General features: G+C 38.9%; 1 protein-coding gene across 2 annotated transcripts in view; it reads right to left on the bottom strand.

Moving 5' to 3' along the window:
• Positions 1-8,696: 8,696 nt before the first annotated feature.
• The window catches only part of Edem1 (ER degradation-enhancing alpha-mannosidase-like protein 2), a 57,589-nt gene continuing 53,469 nt past the window's right edge, over positions 8,697-12,816 (bottom strand). Inside the window, exon 9 of one of the 2 annotated variants that reach the window (XM_072296293.1) lies at positions 8,697-8,951. In XM_072296293.1, the coding sequence (XP_072152394.1) occupies positions 8,941-8,951 (11 nt within the window). In that variant the 3' untranslated portion in view covers positions 8,697-8,940. Of the gene's footprint in view, positions 8,952-9,816; positions 12,513-12,816 lie in introns of those variants that run through there. The other variant, XM_072296292.1, reaches the window with a different exon arrangement.

Below are 12,816 nucleotides of genomic sequence, written 5' to 3'. Positions count from 1 at the left end.
ATGTCTCCTTGCGGTGATGCAAAGTTTCTGAGATCTGTCATAAGTGGATTTTGCATTTAGACGGTCACTCTTGCCTGATAAAATTACTGCTCTAGCAGCTTCAAATTTATACTTTGATCTCTGATTCATCACTAAATGACACTCGTGCGGTGTCATTTATCTTTAATCAGTTCAAAGCTATTTCGACAATGAATCATCAAAGGTCCGATCGAAGAAGGAATTTTCTGGTGAGTGCTGCGGCTGAACCGACATCACAACTCAACTTTCAAAAGCATCAACTTATAAAAATTTATGAGGAAGTGGTAATGGTAAGTGGAAATCATGGTAGTGCTCGCTTCTTTCTTAAGCAAATTGTGCGCTCAAAATTTCAAAATCTACTCACCTGCATGTATATTTGAAGAGGAATACGACATGATATGTAGCAGGCTACACTTCATCTATTAATAATACGTAAATTTGTCTTCAGAGCATTCTTAGGAAACTTCCACAATTTTTAGTTTTGTTCCTGAGAGAAAATTTTGAGATAACTCTGCTGGTATTCCCAGTGTCTTTTCAGAAATTTTGTACTTCGTAGGTATCATCAAATACTTAAGTATCAACAGATATTGTACAAGATAGAAAATTTATTTGAGGATTCCTGCTAGTATGTTGTGTTTCCTGCAGCAACAAGGCTCATCACATTTCATGGAATGAAGTAATCAAAAACTGCTTACTTACCTACAGCTTGGTCAGTTTCATGTCTTTCTAGAGTGAAGAAAATATTTTTTTTCTCTCTATTTAAGAATTCAGGGTGAATCAAACCTGTCCAACAAAAATTTTAATAAAATGCCTTTGTTCAAAAACACCTAAGAATCATTTCAATTGTAAAGATGCCGACGATTCTGGTTAAAAGTCCGAAAGTCGGCTGATTTACTGAATTTCTCAGGTACAGACGGATGGAAGGATTTTGAAAAGACATAGAATTACATCCTCCCATAAGAATAAGTCAGGAACATGGTTAAGGTTATCTGGGGATGACATTTGTAACATTTCGTTGCATGATTTTATAATCGAAGAGAAACAGAAAGTCTGAAACTTTGTAAATCTACGTACATGGTTTTCTAGTTAGGCTATGACATCGATATGCTCGTTTTGTTATCAATTAATCTCCACAAAGGTAAGCATACCTACAAACACTGTTCCACAAGAGATACGAATGTAACTTGTGATACCTAAGTGACTTTACAAATCTTACCTGTTAAACTACCAGCTACCTGATTATTGAAACTATGTCAGCCCGATATGAAAAGACATAGCCCTATCTTCTCCATGTAATATATCGGAATTTGTTGTCTTGTCGGGTTGCTCTAAGCCTTCAATAATCGGCCTGCTGATGAGTTGCAAAATATTTCCACTTCCAGACGAATGATCATGTCTTGGTTGATGCTTTCGATAGTAGAGTTGTGATGTCGGTTCAGCCGCAGCACTCACCAGAAAATTCCTTCTTCGATCGGACCTTTGATGATTCATTGTCGAAATAGCTTTGAACTGATTAAAGATAAATGACACCGCACGAGTGTCATTTAGTGATGAATCAGAGATCAAAGTATAAATTTGAAGCTGCTAGAGCAGTAATTTTATCAGGCAAGAGTGACCGTCTAAATGCAAAATCCACTTATGACAGATCTCAGAAACTTTGCATCACCGCAAGGAGACATTAACAGAATATCTATACACCAAATTATTTACGCAACTAGGTGAATTTCTTTGGTAAATTATTGCGCTTAAGAGAAAGTCCTGACTGTAGAAAACAAGAAATAATACCTGTACCGATAGCATAACTGTGTATACGCACTACAGTGGTCACTTATAAAGAACAGACACGAACAAACACTTATGACAAACATTGAACAAGAGAGCAGAACTGGATTAAGTAACTGTAGTCTCTGATTTAATTCTACACTGCGAATTTGAAGAGCCATAAGACTATGAAGGGCCGTTTGTAACTAAAGATACGAATGTTGGCAATATATAAGAAATGGTGTAATATATGAAATATTCAAGATATATATGAAATTTTGAAATATATATACGAAATTGTCGCAATATACAAGAAATATGTCAATATTTAGGAGATCGACTCCAAAATATGTGGCGAAAATCGTGCAATATATAAGAAATCAACTTCACAATATATATGGCGAAATTCGTGCGATATACAGGGTAATCCATAAGTCCTTTCCATCCCCTCCAAATTTTTACCTAATTGAGGCAAAGATTTGAAACCTGGGGGATGTTCTTAGGTTAAAGGTAGCTACTTTCTGGCCCTCTAAAATTTTCCGGGGAACCCTTAGGGGGGAGGGGGGATGAAAACCAATTATTTTTTCAATTGAGAAGACCCTTTTTTTTGTACCTTGTTCGAAAGAGCATCAAAAAAGGAAACTTTTCGGGTGAACCAGAAGTCAGTATCTCAAACCGTTTCAAAATGGCGTTCGGTTAAAATTCAAGATGGCCGAAAATTGACACCGATTGTTTGTCAATGGATTTGCTCGAAAATCGGTACCTATCTACGGGTGTTTTGTCAGGAGTAAAACGAATTTGAAGTTAGATTTCTAAAAAAAAAAAAAAAAAAAAAAAAAAAAAAAAAAAATCGGCCTTTTTGGAATTTTTTTCTTTAGAAATCTAACTTCAAATTTTTTAATCTCATGCCAAAATACCCCTAACTCCCAAGTTTCTGAATTTTCGGCCATTTTGGAAATTTGTTGTTTTTTTAGAAAATCTAACTTCAAATTCATTTTTCTCCTATCAATATACCCGTAGATACCGATTTTCGCGCAAATCCATTGACAAACAATCGGTGTCAATTTTCGGCCATCTTGAATTTTAACCGAACGCCATTTTGAAACGGTTTGAGATATTGACTTCTGGTTCACCCGAAAAGTTTCCTTTTTTGATGCTCTTTCGAACAAGGTACAACAAAAGGGGTCTTCTCAATTGAAAAAATAATTGGTTTCCATCCCCCCTCCCCCCCCCCCCAAGGATTCCTCGGAAAATTTTAGGGGGCCAGAAAGTAGCTCCCTTTGACCTAAGAATATCCCCCAAGCTTCAAATCTTTGCCTCAATTAGGTAAAAATTTAGAGGGGGTGGAAATGACTTATGGATCACCCTGTATATCGCACGAATTTCGCCATATATACTGTGAAGTCGATTTCTTATATATTGACTCATTTCTTATATATTGCACGATTTTTGCCATATAGGTAGTTTGGAGTCGATTTCCTAAATATTGACACATTTCTTATAAATTGCGACAGTTTCGTATATATATTTCAAAATTTCATATATATTTTGAATATTTCATATGTTACATCATTTCTTATGTATTGCCAACATTCGTATCTTTAGTTACAAACGGCCCTTCATAATAAGACTCACATCAGATGTGTAAGTAATCACTTGGTTTGGGCCAAAGAAACCTCGAACTACATGAGATCATATCGATAAAGCTTAAGAGGTCAAAAGGCTATAATACTAAATAAATCGTGAACTTCTAACTCTTGAATGAATTCAGGACCACTTACTTAAGATAAAAAAACTGCAAAACATTTGATTTGAGGCGAAAGTGAAAAGAGAATGGTTAAAAAAAAGTAAAAGAAGAAAGTCTGGGTTTGGACATTGGACTTGTAAAACTGATTTTCAGAATGCACCTTAAAATGAGCCGATAGGCCGTGGCTCCAGGTTGTAAAATACGATGAATATTATTGCCAAATGCTTGGTTGAAGTCGAAAATGGATTTAAATTAATTAAAATTAAGAGATTTCGAGTTGTTTGGATCATTTGTGTTATCAATCTGCGTTTGTTTACACGACCGCGACCCACATACGGCAGGGGCACGCAGAGGATCGATAATGGAAATCGTTCAAAAGAGAGATAATATTCTCCGCGCGCAGAAAAATCGATATATCGAAAAAGTGGCGCGCGGAATTATTTTCTGGTGCAGCGCCGGAAAAAACAGTCGGCGAGCAGGAATCGATATATCGAGAATTCTGCGCGCGGAACAGATTTGGAGCGCCGCGCCGGAAAAAATAGTTTTGACACAAACGGCGAGCAGGAATCGATAAATCGAAACTTCCGCGCGCGGAACAGATTTGGAGCGCCGCGCCGGAAAAAATAGTTTTGACACAAACGGCGCAAATATATCGAAAACCGGCGCGGAATCCGGAAATTCAGAGATTTTCATCGAAAACGGATTTTTTCTTTCCGCGCGCCGAAAAAAAATTCCGCGCGCCAGAAAAAATTCCGCGCGCGCAAGAAAAGGGTTTTGACACTAACGGCGTTCCATAGGTGACCCCGCCGTGCGTCACCTCCGCACCCAAGGCTGCGTCACGCTCCTCCACCATGCTCGGCGCTTGCCTCCAGCACCCGCTATCCGCGCCGCTGGCCCTGCTTCCGTCACCCGCGCCGCGGTTGCGTCACAGCATCATGGGAGCAGCGCGCGCTGCCTCCTCTCCTGCCCTTGCGACCATGCGTATGCCGTTCGCACTGCCCACGTTACGCAACGGCACGTGTCGCGGCACGTGATCCATCCATCTCGCTCCTACGCATTGAGGCAAGCGGTCGTCCCCTCTCACTCTGGCGGGTATAAATACGGTGCCGTGACCTGCTCCATCGTCACTTCCTTGAGAGACTCTCACGAGGCACCACGCTTGACCAGCAAACCAATAGGTAAGTCCCTTCTCTATCTATTCCTCAGAGAGTCCCTCTCTAGGCAATACCGCCCCGGCTACCTACAGCGTTCCGCTACAGGTGTCGACCCTAGGAGTTCCTCCTTAAGGACGTCTCCCTTCCACCCTTGGAGTCACCTCCTTAAGGCTGGCACTTATTCCTCCCACCGAACCAACCCCAAAGGAGTTTCTCCTAGGGCTTTATTTCCCACCAACTCTAGCTCCAAGAGGTACCCTCTGGAAAGCCCTGGCGAGTTCCTCTCAGGGGTCCCACCGCGCCTCGAGCGCAAAAATTCCCTCAAACGCCCCCGGCGTAAACAAGCTCTTTTCGTATGGTCTATGGGTAAGGACAGAACTAACTGTTTTTGCTAAACGCTTACTGTTTTTTATTCATAAAATTTGAAAGTCTCAATAAAAGCAAAGCTATGTCCAATCACAGCTAAGTCTTTTTATTTTAAGACTGCACATCCCAACTTCTCCCACTTTTTCAGCCGAATTATTTTTTTTTTTGGGCTAGATTTTGTGCTGATGGTTATTTTTAGAAGACTATGATGGTGAAACCTAAAGTTTCCAATGATATTTTATCAGCATAGTAAACTCAACCACGACTTCAATCATAAATAATTCCATTTAGCAAAATCAAGCTGAAAGGCACAAGTAAGGGTTCATGAAAGTTGAAGTCATAGCTCAACATTATAGGGTAGGTTCAAGTAACTTTTAACGTGTTTTAGACTTTTTTTCTTACCATAGACCCTGAAAAACCACTTAAATTCAAGAAAAATAAAGCCTTAAATGTTCATACCCACTTTTAAATGTCAGAACTCACTAGACCACATTATATTCATGATAAATTTGAAGAATATCGCTGTGAAAAGTTGAGTTTTCCGTAGATTTAGCACTTTCCGTATGGTCTTTAAGGTAACGACAAAAAGTGCTAAATCGAAGGAGAACTCAACTTTTGACAACGATATTCTTTAAATTCATCATGAATATAATGTGGTCTAGTGAGTTCTGACAGTTAAAAAATGGTTATGAACATTGAAATCTTTTAGTTCGATGAATTGAAGTTGTCGCTTAGGGTCCATTAGCGCTAAGGAAAAAAATTCTAAAACTTGTTTGAACCAACCCTATAATATTCTCCCACAGGATTCACTTGCAGACAGTAATAATTAATCAACATTAACATTAACCATTACTGATAAATCATCAAAGATCCTATTGGGCAAAATTCAGCCAAAAAGCACCAGTTCAGAGTCTTGACATTTTGGCCACCGTTGGTTGCTTATTTACGCTATTAAACAGTGACTCGATGAAAGAATGCCATATGGCGACTTTGAGCCGAAAGGCACCAGTGTGGGTTCTTTACATTATGGTCACAGTTGATTGCTAAACGCTACCAAACCATGGCTAAATGATCAGAAATTCCATTTGGCGACACATGTTAACACTCTTTGAACATCTGAGGTATGAGTTCTGGAAATTTTGGCTATACTTGGTTGCTAAACGCTACTTAACAGTAAATGTTCAACCGTAACTTGATGATAAAGAATGCCATATGGCGACATTTAGCCGAAAGGCACCAGTGTGGGTTCTTTACATTTTGGTCACAGTTGATGGCTAAACGCTACCAAGCCATGGCTGAATTATCAGAAATTCCATTTGGCATAATGGAGATGTTGCATGTGTGAAGAGGTAGCACCATCATATTTCTCGCGATCTTTTACACAAGAATCAACGGTCAAATTGCAAATTCCTCACACATGCAAAATCTGCATTGTGCCTAAATCCACAGATACCAATACTTCATATCTATACGGCTTCGCCGCACGACTAAAAAGCTCTAAAGTTGAGGCCAAAATGGAGGAGATATCCCACCCTACCCTGAGAGTCCACGTCTACATGAAGACAAACTCTCCATGCAAAGATAGAGAGCAAATACATTAGCAGGGTTGCCGTGTTTTCAGTTTTGGAGTCCCCAAATAAAAGTGGCAGCCCTGTCAATGTATTAGCTCCCTATCTTTGCATGGAGAGTTGGTCTTGATGTAGACGTGGACTCTAAGGGTAGGGTGGGATATCCCCTCCATTTTGGCCTCAACTTGAGAGGTTTTTCTGAGCTTGAATTCAGAGAAAACCAGTGGCCACATCGTGTTTCTCGCGAACTTTTACATAAGAATTAACAGTCAAATCGCAAATTCCTCACACATGCAACATCTGCATTGGGCCAAAATGCACAGATATCAATACTTCATATGTTACTTGGTTCCTCGAAAATTCTCCTCTTGGACTTAGCCTAAAAGTGTGGACATTTTTTAGCCTCCGGCGAAACCGAGAGTCTATACGGCTTCGCCGCACGACTAAAAATAGCATTTGCTGTTTCAGCAAGATGCAGCGTAGGTACATTCATCCGGAATAAAAGTAGTGTAACGGCAACAAGGCAATTTTACAGTTTTGAAGGGCCAAATTAGTGAAGCATTTCGTAAGATTACTCATAAATAAAGACAATTCTGCAAGGTATCCCGCCCAAATGCCATCATTTTATGGTCAAATCCATATAATTTTGAAGTTCGAAACTTGGCAACGTCGAAACGGGAGTAAAAAAAATTCTCGGTCATGAAAATTTCAGAGAATTCGCTACTTATGTGGGAGAATAACATACTAAAAATTCCGATCAATTCATTAAGACATGGGCCCATGTCATCGTGTTACCTCCGAACCCACAATTTTCAAGTTGAAAACTTGGCAACGTTGCAACGAGAGGACAAAATAATTTCCGGCAATGAAAATTTCAGGAAATTTTAACATCATATTGGAGAGTAACATACTAAAAATTCAGACCGATCCAAGAAGCAGGGGGCCAGTGTCACAATTTTTTTGCCAAATCCATAATTTTGAAGTTTGAAACTTTGCAACGCTGTAACGGGAGCAAAAAAAATTTCTCGGTCATGAAAATTTCAGGAGAGTCGTACTTTATGCCAGAGAATAACACACTAAAAATTCAGATCAATCCAAGAAGAAATGGGGCAGGAGGAGAATTTAGTTGCCTTACATGAGCCTATTTTCCGAAAAAAGCCTAAAAAAACCATAAAATCGCGATTATTTCTCCAGGAGCTCCAACAACCTATTTCGAAATTGTGGTTCTTAGTATCTGGTAGTGCTCCTCTTGACATTCCAGCTCAAATTTTTATGTCAGGACCAACTTCGAGCAAAACCCCTTTCAGGAGCACCGTGTTGGGGCCATGGCCCCCCAAAGTCATAGAACAATAATCGTCTTCTTAACATTGCGTCAATGTTAATCAACCAATATTAATGAAAATTGGTAACGGGGTGGGGGGGGGGGGAGAATTCTTAGCACTCTTTTTCATTTCTGACCTCCGACAAAGGGAAAAATTATTTTAAGGGGGAGGGGGGTATCGACCCCAAAAGTGGCCAAAATTAATGTCTCTAGCGGCAAATATTTAGGGTTGCAGTATCTTCCAAGCTTCCACATTTTCAAGCGCCCGTCCGCCGGCTTTCCAAATTTTTTTTCATCGATTTTCCATAAAATTTCCCACCAACTTAAAAAAATATGACATTTTTTCCTGTTATTCGTTGACTCTCGACTGATGACCCTTCAACGTTTTCCCTCCCTCCACATTTTGGAGACTTCTCCACTTTTTCATTTAGTTTCTTTCAACGTTGAAAAATATTGAGACAATGTATCTTGCGTTTTTTCGCTGACTTATCGTCTTCGAGATAATAGGGAAAAATAGGGGGATAATGGGGCCCCCAGGGAACGCGTTTTTGGAAATTAAATAACACTACAAAAACATACTTTTTGGACCCGAAGAATCGAAACCTTCAATACTCGTACTTAATCCTGGGTCATCCTGTATAATGTATCAATTTTAATGTTACCAGTTTCCAACTGTCATGGGAATGAATGCGAACAATATTGCTCCAAAATACTGTAACTTCTTGCTGAAATATTGTCTTCCAGCAACATGGCTACAATCGTGCTAGGCGAGATATTTTTAATTTTTTCAATGGTAGGAAGTGATTGTCCACGGAGACTGAGATATTTAGATGCTCTTCAATTTTTATCATTTCAGCTAAGAAGAAAGACTTTCTTCAAGGTTAAATTCTTGTCTTTCCTTTTACCTTTTGCTTGTCACTACCATGATCAGCCATTCCCAACCTCAGCCTATTCTTCAAAATATGTTTAGGGTTGATGGAGAATCAATTCCCAAGTTCACAATACCTAACAAGATTCTGGAAAAAAAAAAAAAAAAAAAAAAAAAAAATAGATCAGACTCAAAGTAAAAATACCATTCTCACCTACTCCTAGCCAGGAAAATCACCCAAATGTGGTCTGAATTGTTAGTAACATTGTAGGAGAAAAGTGTCAATCAATCGGCTCAAGGATATAGCACTCAAGTGTCATGTTCATGGCAGCATTTCAGCGGTGTAAGGGATTCTGCAAGATGCCAAGTTACACATAGGCTCACTAACGAGGGTGCTCTCCTGATAAGACCCTTGTGAATGTTGATTTCTCGGCGTGACATCAGCTTAGTATTTCAATGAATCTGCCTAAGCCAAACACTTTCTCTCTCTCTTGCACCGCTATTCATTGAAATTAATTTTTTTTTACTCCACAAGTTTTGGCTTTGACTTCCCTGCAGAATAGTACGAACCCAGCTCCTCTCTACCATCCTGTTATCCATTCTTGGCTTAATGATCAATAAATTGGATGATGCATAAAACAGAATAGGCACAATAAGAACAAAAACTTCATGGGAACAGAAATAGCGTTACAAATTGCCCCACCTGCTATTAATAGGTTGTTTAGTTTAAATACCTACACGTTGGTGCATACAACCCTGAGCGAACACTTGTAGGTACGTCAAAATATGAGACATTGCCCTTGAAGTGCCACAACTCTTTTATAGTGTTGGGGAATGACTCTTCCTTAAAAACGAATTCATAAGTATCTTTTAGCTTTTCCAGTAACTGAAAAGGACATGGAATCGAAAAGCGAATGCATAATTTTCCTCTTGCCAAGTCAAGATGATCATCTTGTTGAATTATTCGATATTTTTGGTCAAAATTACGTAATAAAACACTGACCCCCTGTTATTTCTGGGATACACTCAAGACCAATCTACACAGGTCAGTCATTCCCGAGGACGAGTTTTGGAACTCTACTGCGCAGTGACGTAGTATTGAGTGCCAGCAATATAATTCTTGTGGGAGCACCCAATCTGACGTAGCATTGGGTGCCGCCGAGTTATGGCCGGGCGGGGGAGTAGATTTCAAAAAGATGTGCAATGAATGGCCTGTGTAGATTGGTCTTGGATACATTTTTTATTGCAACACTGAACTAGTGATGTTTTATCATTTACGAACTCTGGGTGGATGGACGACAAACATTTTTTGAGTTCACAGGACAAAAAAATGCTGTATAGCGAAAAAAATATGTTGCCACACTGGCTGGAAAATACATAATAAAAAAAGACAGACTTATTTTTCCTCTTAAAATTACATGGAGACGAATTGTTTAATACCGAAAAAGTATTAGCTGCGTTTTTCATCCAAATCTGTAGAAGCAGTTGATTCTAAGTGATCGGAATATATGAACATCTCGTCCTTATTTCCAATAGATCTCTCCAAATTCTTAGCTGGAAATCTGTGAAAGCATTATTTGGATTCGGGCTATTATGGATCGCACTCTCGTCTCGATTACTTCAATATTATCTATCACATACTACATATCTACATATAAACGTCTCATCTTTATTTCCAATAGATCTCTCCAAACTCATAGCTAGAAATCTAAAAAAGCTCTATTCGGATTTGGGCTATTATGGACCCCACTTTCGATTACTTCAATATTATCAATCACATACTGTAATCAATCTCTCAATGTCTCGCTAGCTTTCATATCCATTAAATGTGATACATAATTTGTGCTCTAGACAAAAATGGTAGATTTGGTACTCCCTTTATTTTATCTTCAGTACCAATAATGTATGGGTTTAGGCTTAAAATTGTAATTTTGAGGACTCACAACACAGACACTAACTAATTTAAATTCATCCAGGAGCTCAAACCCTGGCTGTTGAGAATGTTTCGGCGAGGTGGACTTTCACCTGTGCCAATTTCTGTCTGGGCATGGTCTTTACAAGACGTGAGATCGCTGCTAATAGTACCTGTCCTTTCTGTACAGAGGAGGACTCTGTAGAGCACACTTTCTTCGGATATGGTAAATTTTACAATTTGCGATGTGCCTTATTGTTTAAGAAAGTTGGTGTAGTGACCCCTGATAATATGTTGAGACCATGCTTCGGTCCAGGAAGGGCTGGTCTGAGATCGTGGCCTATGTCCGGGAAGTCCTTTTGATACAAGACTATCAACCCCCCATCCATCCTCGTTGAAATACTGCAGTGCTGTCAATCCAGGTTTTCCTCCATTGTCTGGGCTTTTTCTTTATTATTTTACAATCTTCTTGCGTTTTACAGGTACTAATTTTAGTTGCTTTCTTTTCGACAGTAATATTGTTTTATGCTTAACCTATTAGCTGTATCAATTGCATTATTAATTTCTAGTGAATTTCTTTCTTCTAAATTTTGTATGTTTTTGTAGAGAATGTTAAAAATATAAAAATAACTAATTTGAGGGGCGATTGCTTGAAATTTAAAAATAAAAATTGAGGAACAGTGCTTCCATGATCATGAGGAAAAATCTTTCTCTGTAATTTACGTTTTATCCTCATAACATCGTATTACATATCAAGGAACAGTTCAGGAGAAAATAAAATGCAAGCTCAAAGTTAAGGTACTAACCCCTCTGTGTTGTAAGGGTTAGGTTCTATTGACAGGGGAGGAGGATTTACTTTAGCGTTTAGAGACTTTTCACAGAGGGCTAAATTCATTCGTTTTTGTGTAACTCAACAATTTTTTGAGGACAGTTTTCAATTGGGGTGCTGACTGCATTTTCAGACAGTAAATGTGCTAAAAAATTCGCCCGATAACATGAGCCTCGATTTAAAAGATTGAGCTGAACACAATAGATGTTCATGGTTGAACGTTAGGTTGGTGGCAGGATAGAGACTAGAATTTCTCTTCAATTGTTCGTTTAATGTTAACGCATTATCTTTGAGATCAGAATTCTGTACCAGATTTATTCTATAAGTATCAGCCACTGGAGAGATTTTGTCTTCATTGTCTACCGTGATACCTGGTGAAGAACGGCTCCATTTCTTATCACTAAGATCAACAGACTCAAAGAATGATGGAATCAGATCGTCTGATGATATGTGAAATGCTTCATGAGTCCATGTAAAAGTTACATCAAAAATGCTATCACAGAAGTCGGTTAAATACATTTCTTGCTCTGCCTTTAGTACTGAGAAAACTTGCAATAAATTTCTAAGATCAGAGAGCTCTCTTTCTAAACTACACGACCGGTTGAAAGTTACATCAATGAGATCAGAGAGAGAAGTATCATTCATTGTAATTCCTTTGTGACTGAATGTTAAGGAATTGAATATATTATTGAGGTAATGGTCAATGATGACACTTTCATTCTTGATAAGATCATTGTACATATGACGAATATCTGAATTGCTCAAGTTGGAGATATTTTCCGAGGTTACACAGTTCGTGCCTTTACTGGATGATAAGACTTTGTTAGGATGTGATTCGCTGATACAACCACTTGCATTCGTTTCGTTTCTAATTTCTTCGCCAAATGAGCTAGTTTGCTCCAAACTGATATCCAAGCTTCTCCTATGATTTCCACTTGTCCAAGATACTGCTGACTGGTTGGAGCTCTCTAAAAACAATTATTACGGATACATAAATGACAGAGAGCTTCATGTAGTAGAGTTTTCAAAAACAGGAATTCGACGGTGATAAAGTGTAATTGAATGGCTACTTAATAGTCAAAAATGGAGTGTGAAACTAGATAGTGTTATGAAAGAATTGAACGACGTACGATTTTGTGTTATATGCTTCTATGGTAGGATCATGGAATGATATGCTCTTCCTTTCAGTTAGGGAGTGCCTACTCTGCGAGTATCGCAGGAGGCTTCACAGCAAGCTAGCTAGTTTTGGTACACCGCGTGTGTTGCAGGACC

This window comes from Bemisia tabaci, chromosome 2, assembly GCF_918797505.1.
Source record: "Bemisia tabaci chromosome 2, PGI_BMITA_v3".
NCBI lineage: Eukaryota > Metazoa > Arthropoda > Insecta > Hemiptera > Aleyrodidae > Bemisia > Bemisia tabaci.
The sequence above is the reverse complement of the archived record's forward strand: the minus strand, read 5'-3'. Positions and strand labels throughout refer to the sequence as shown.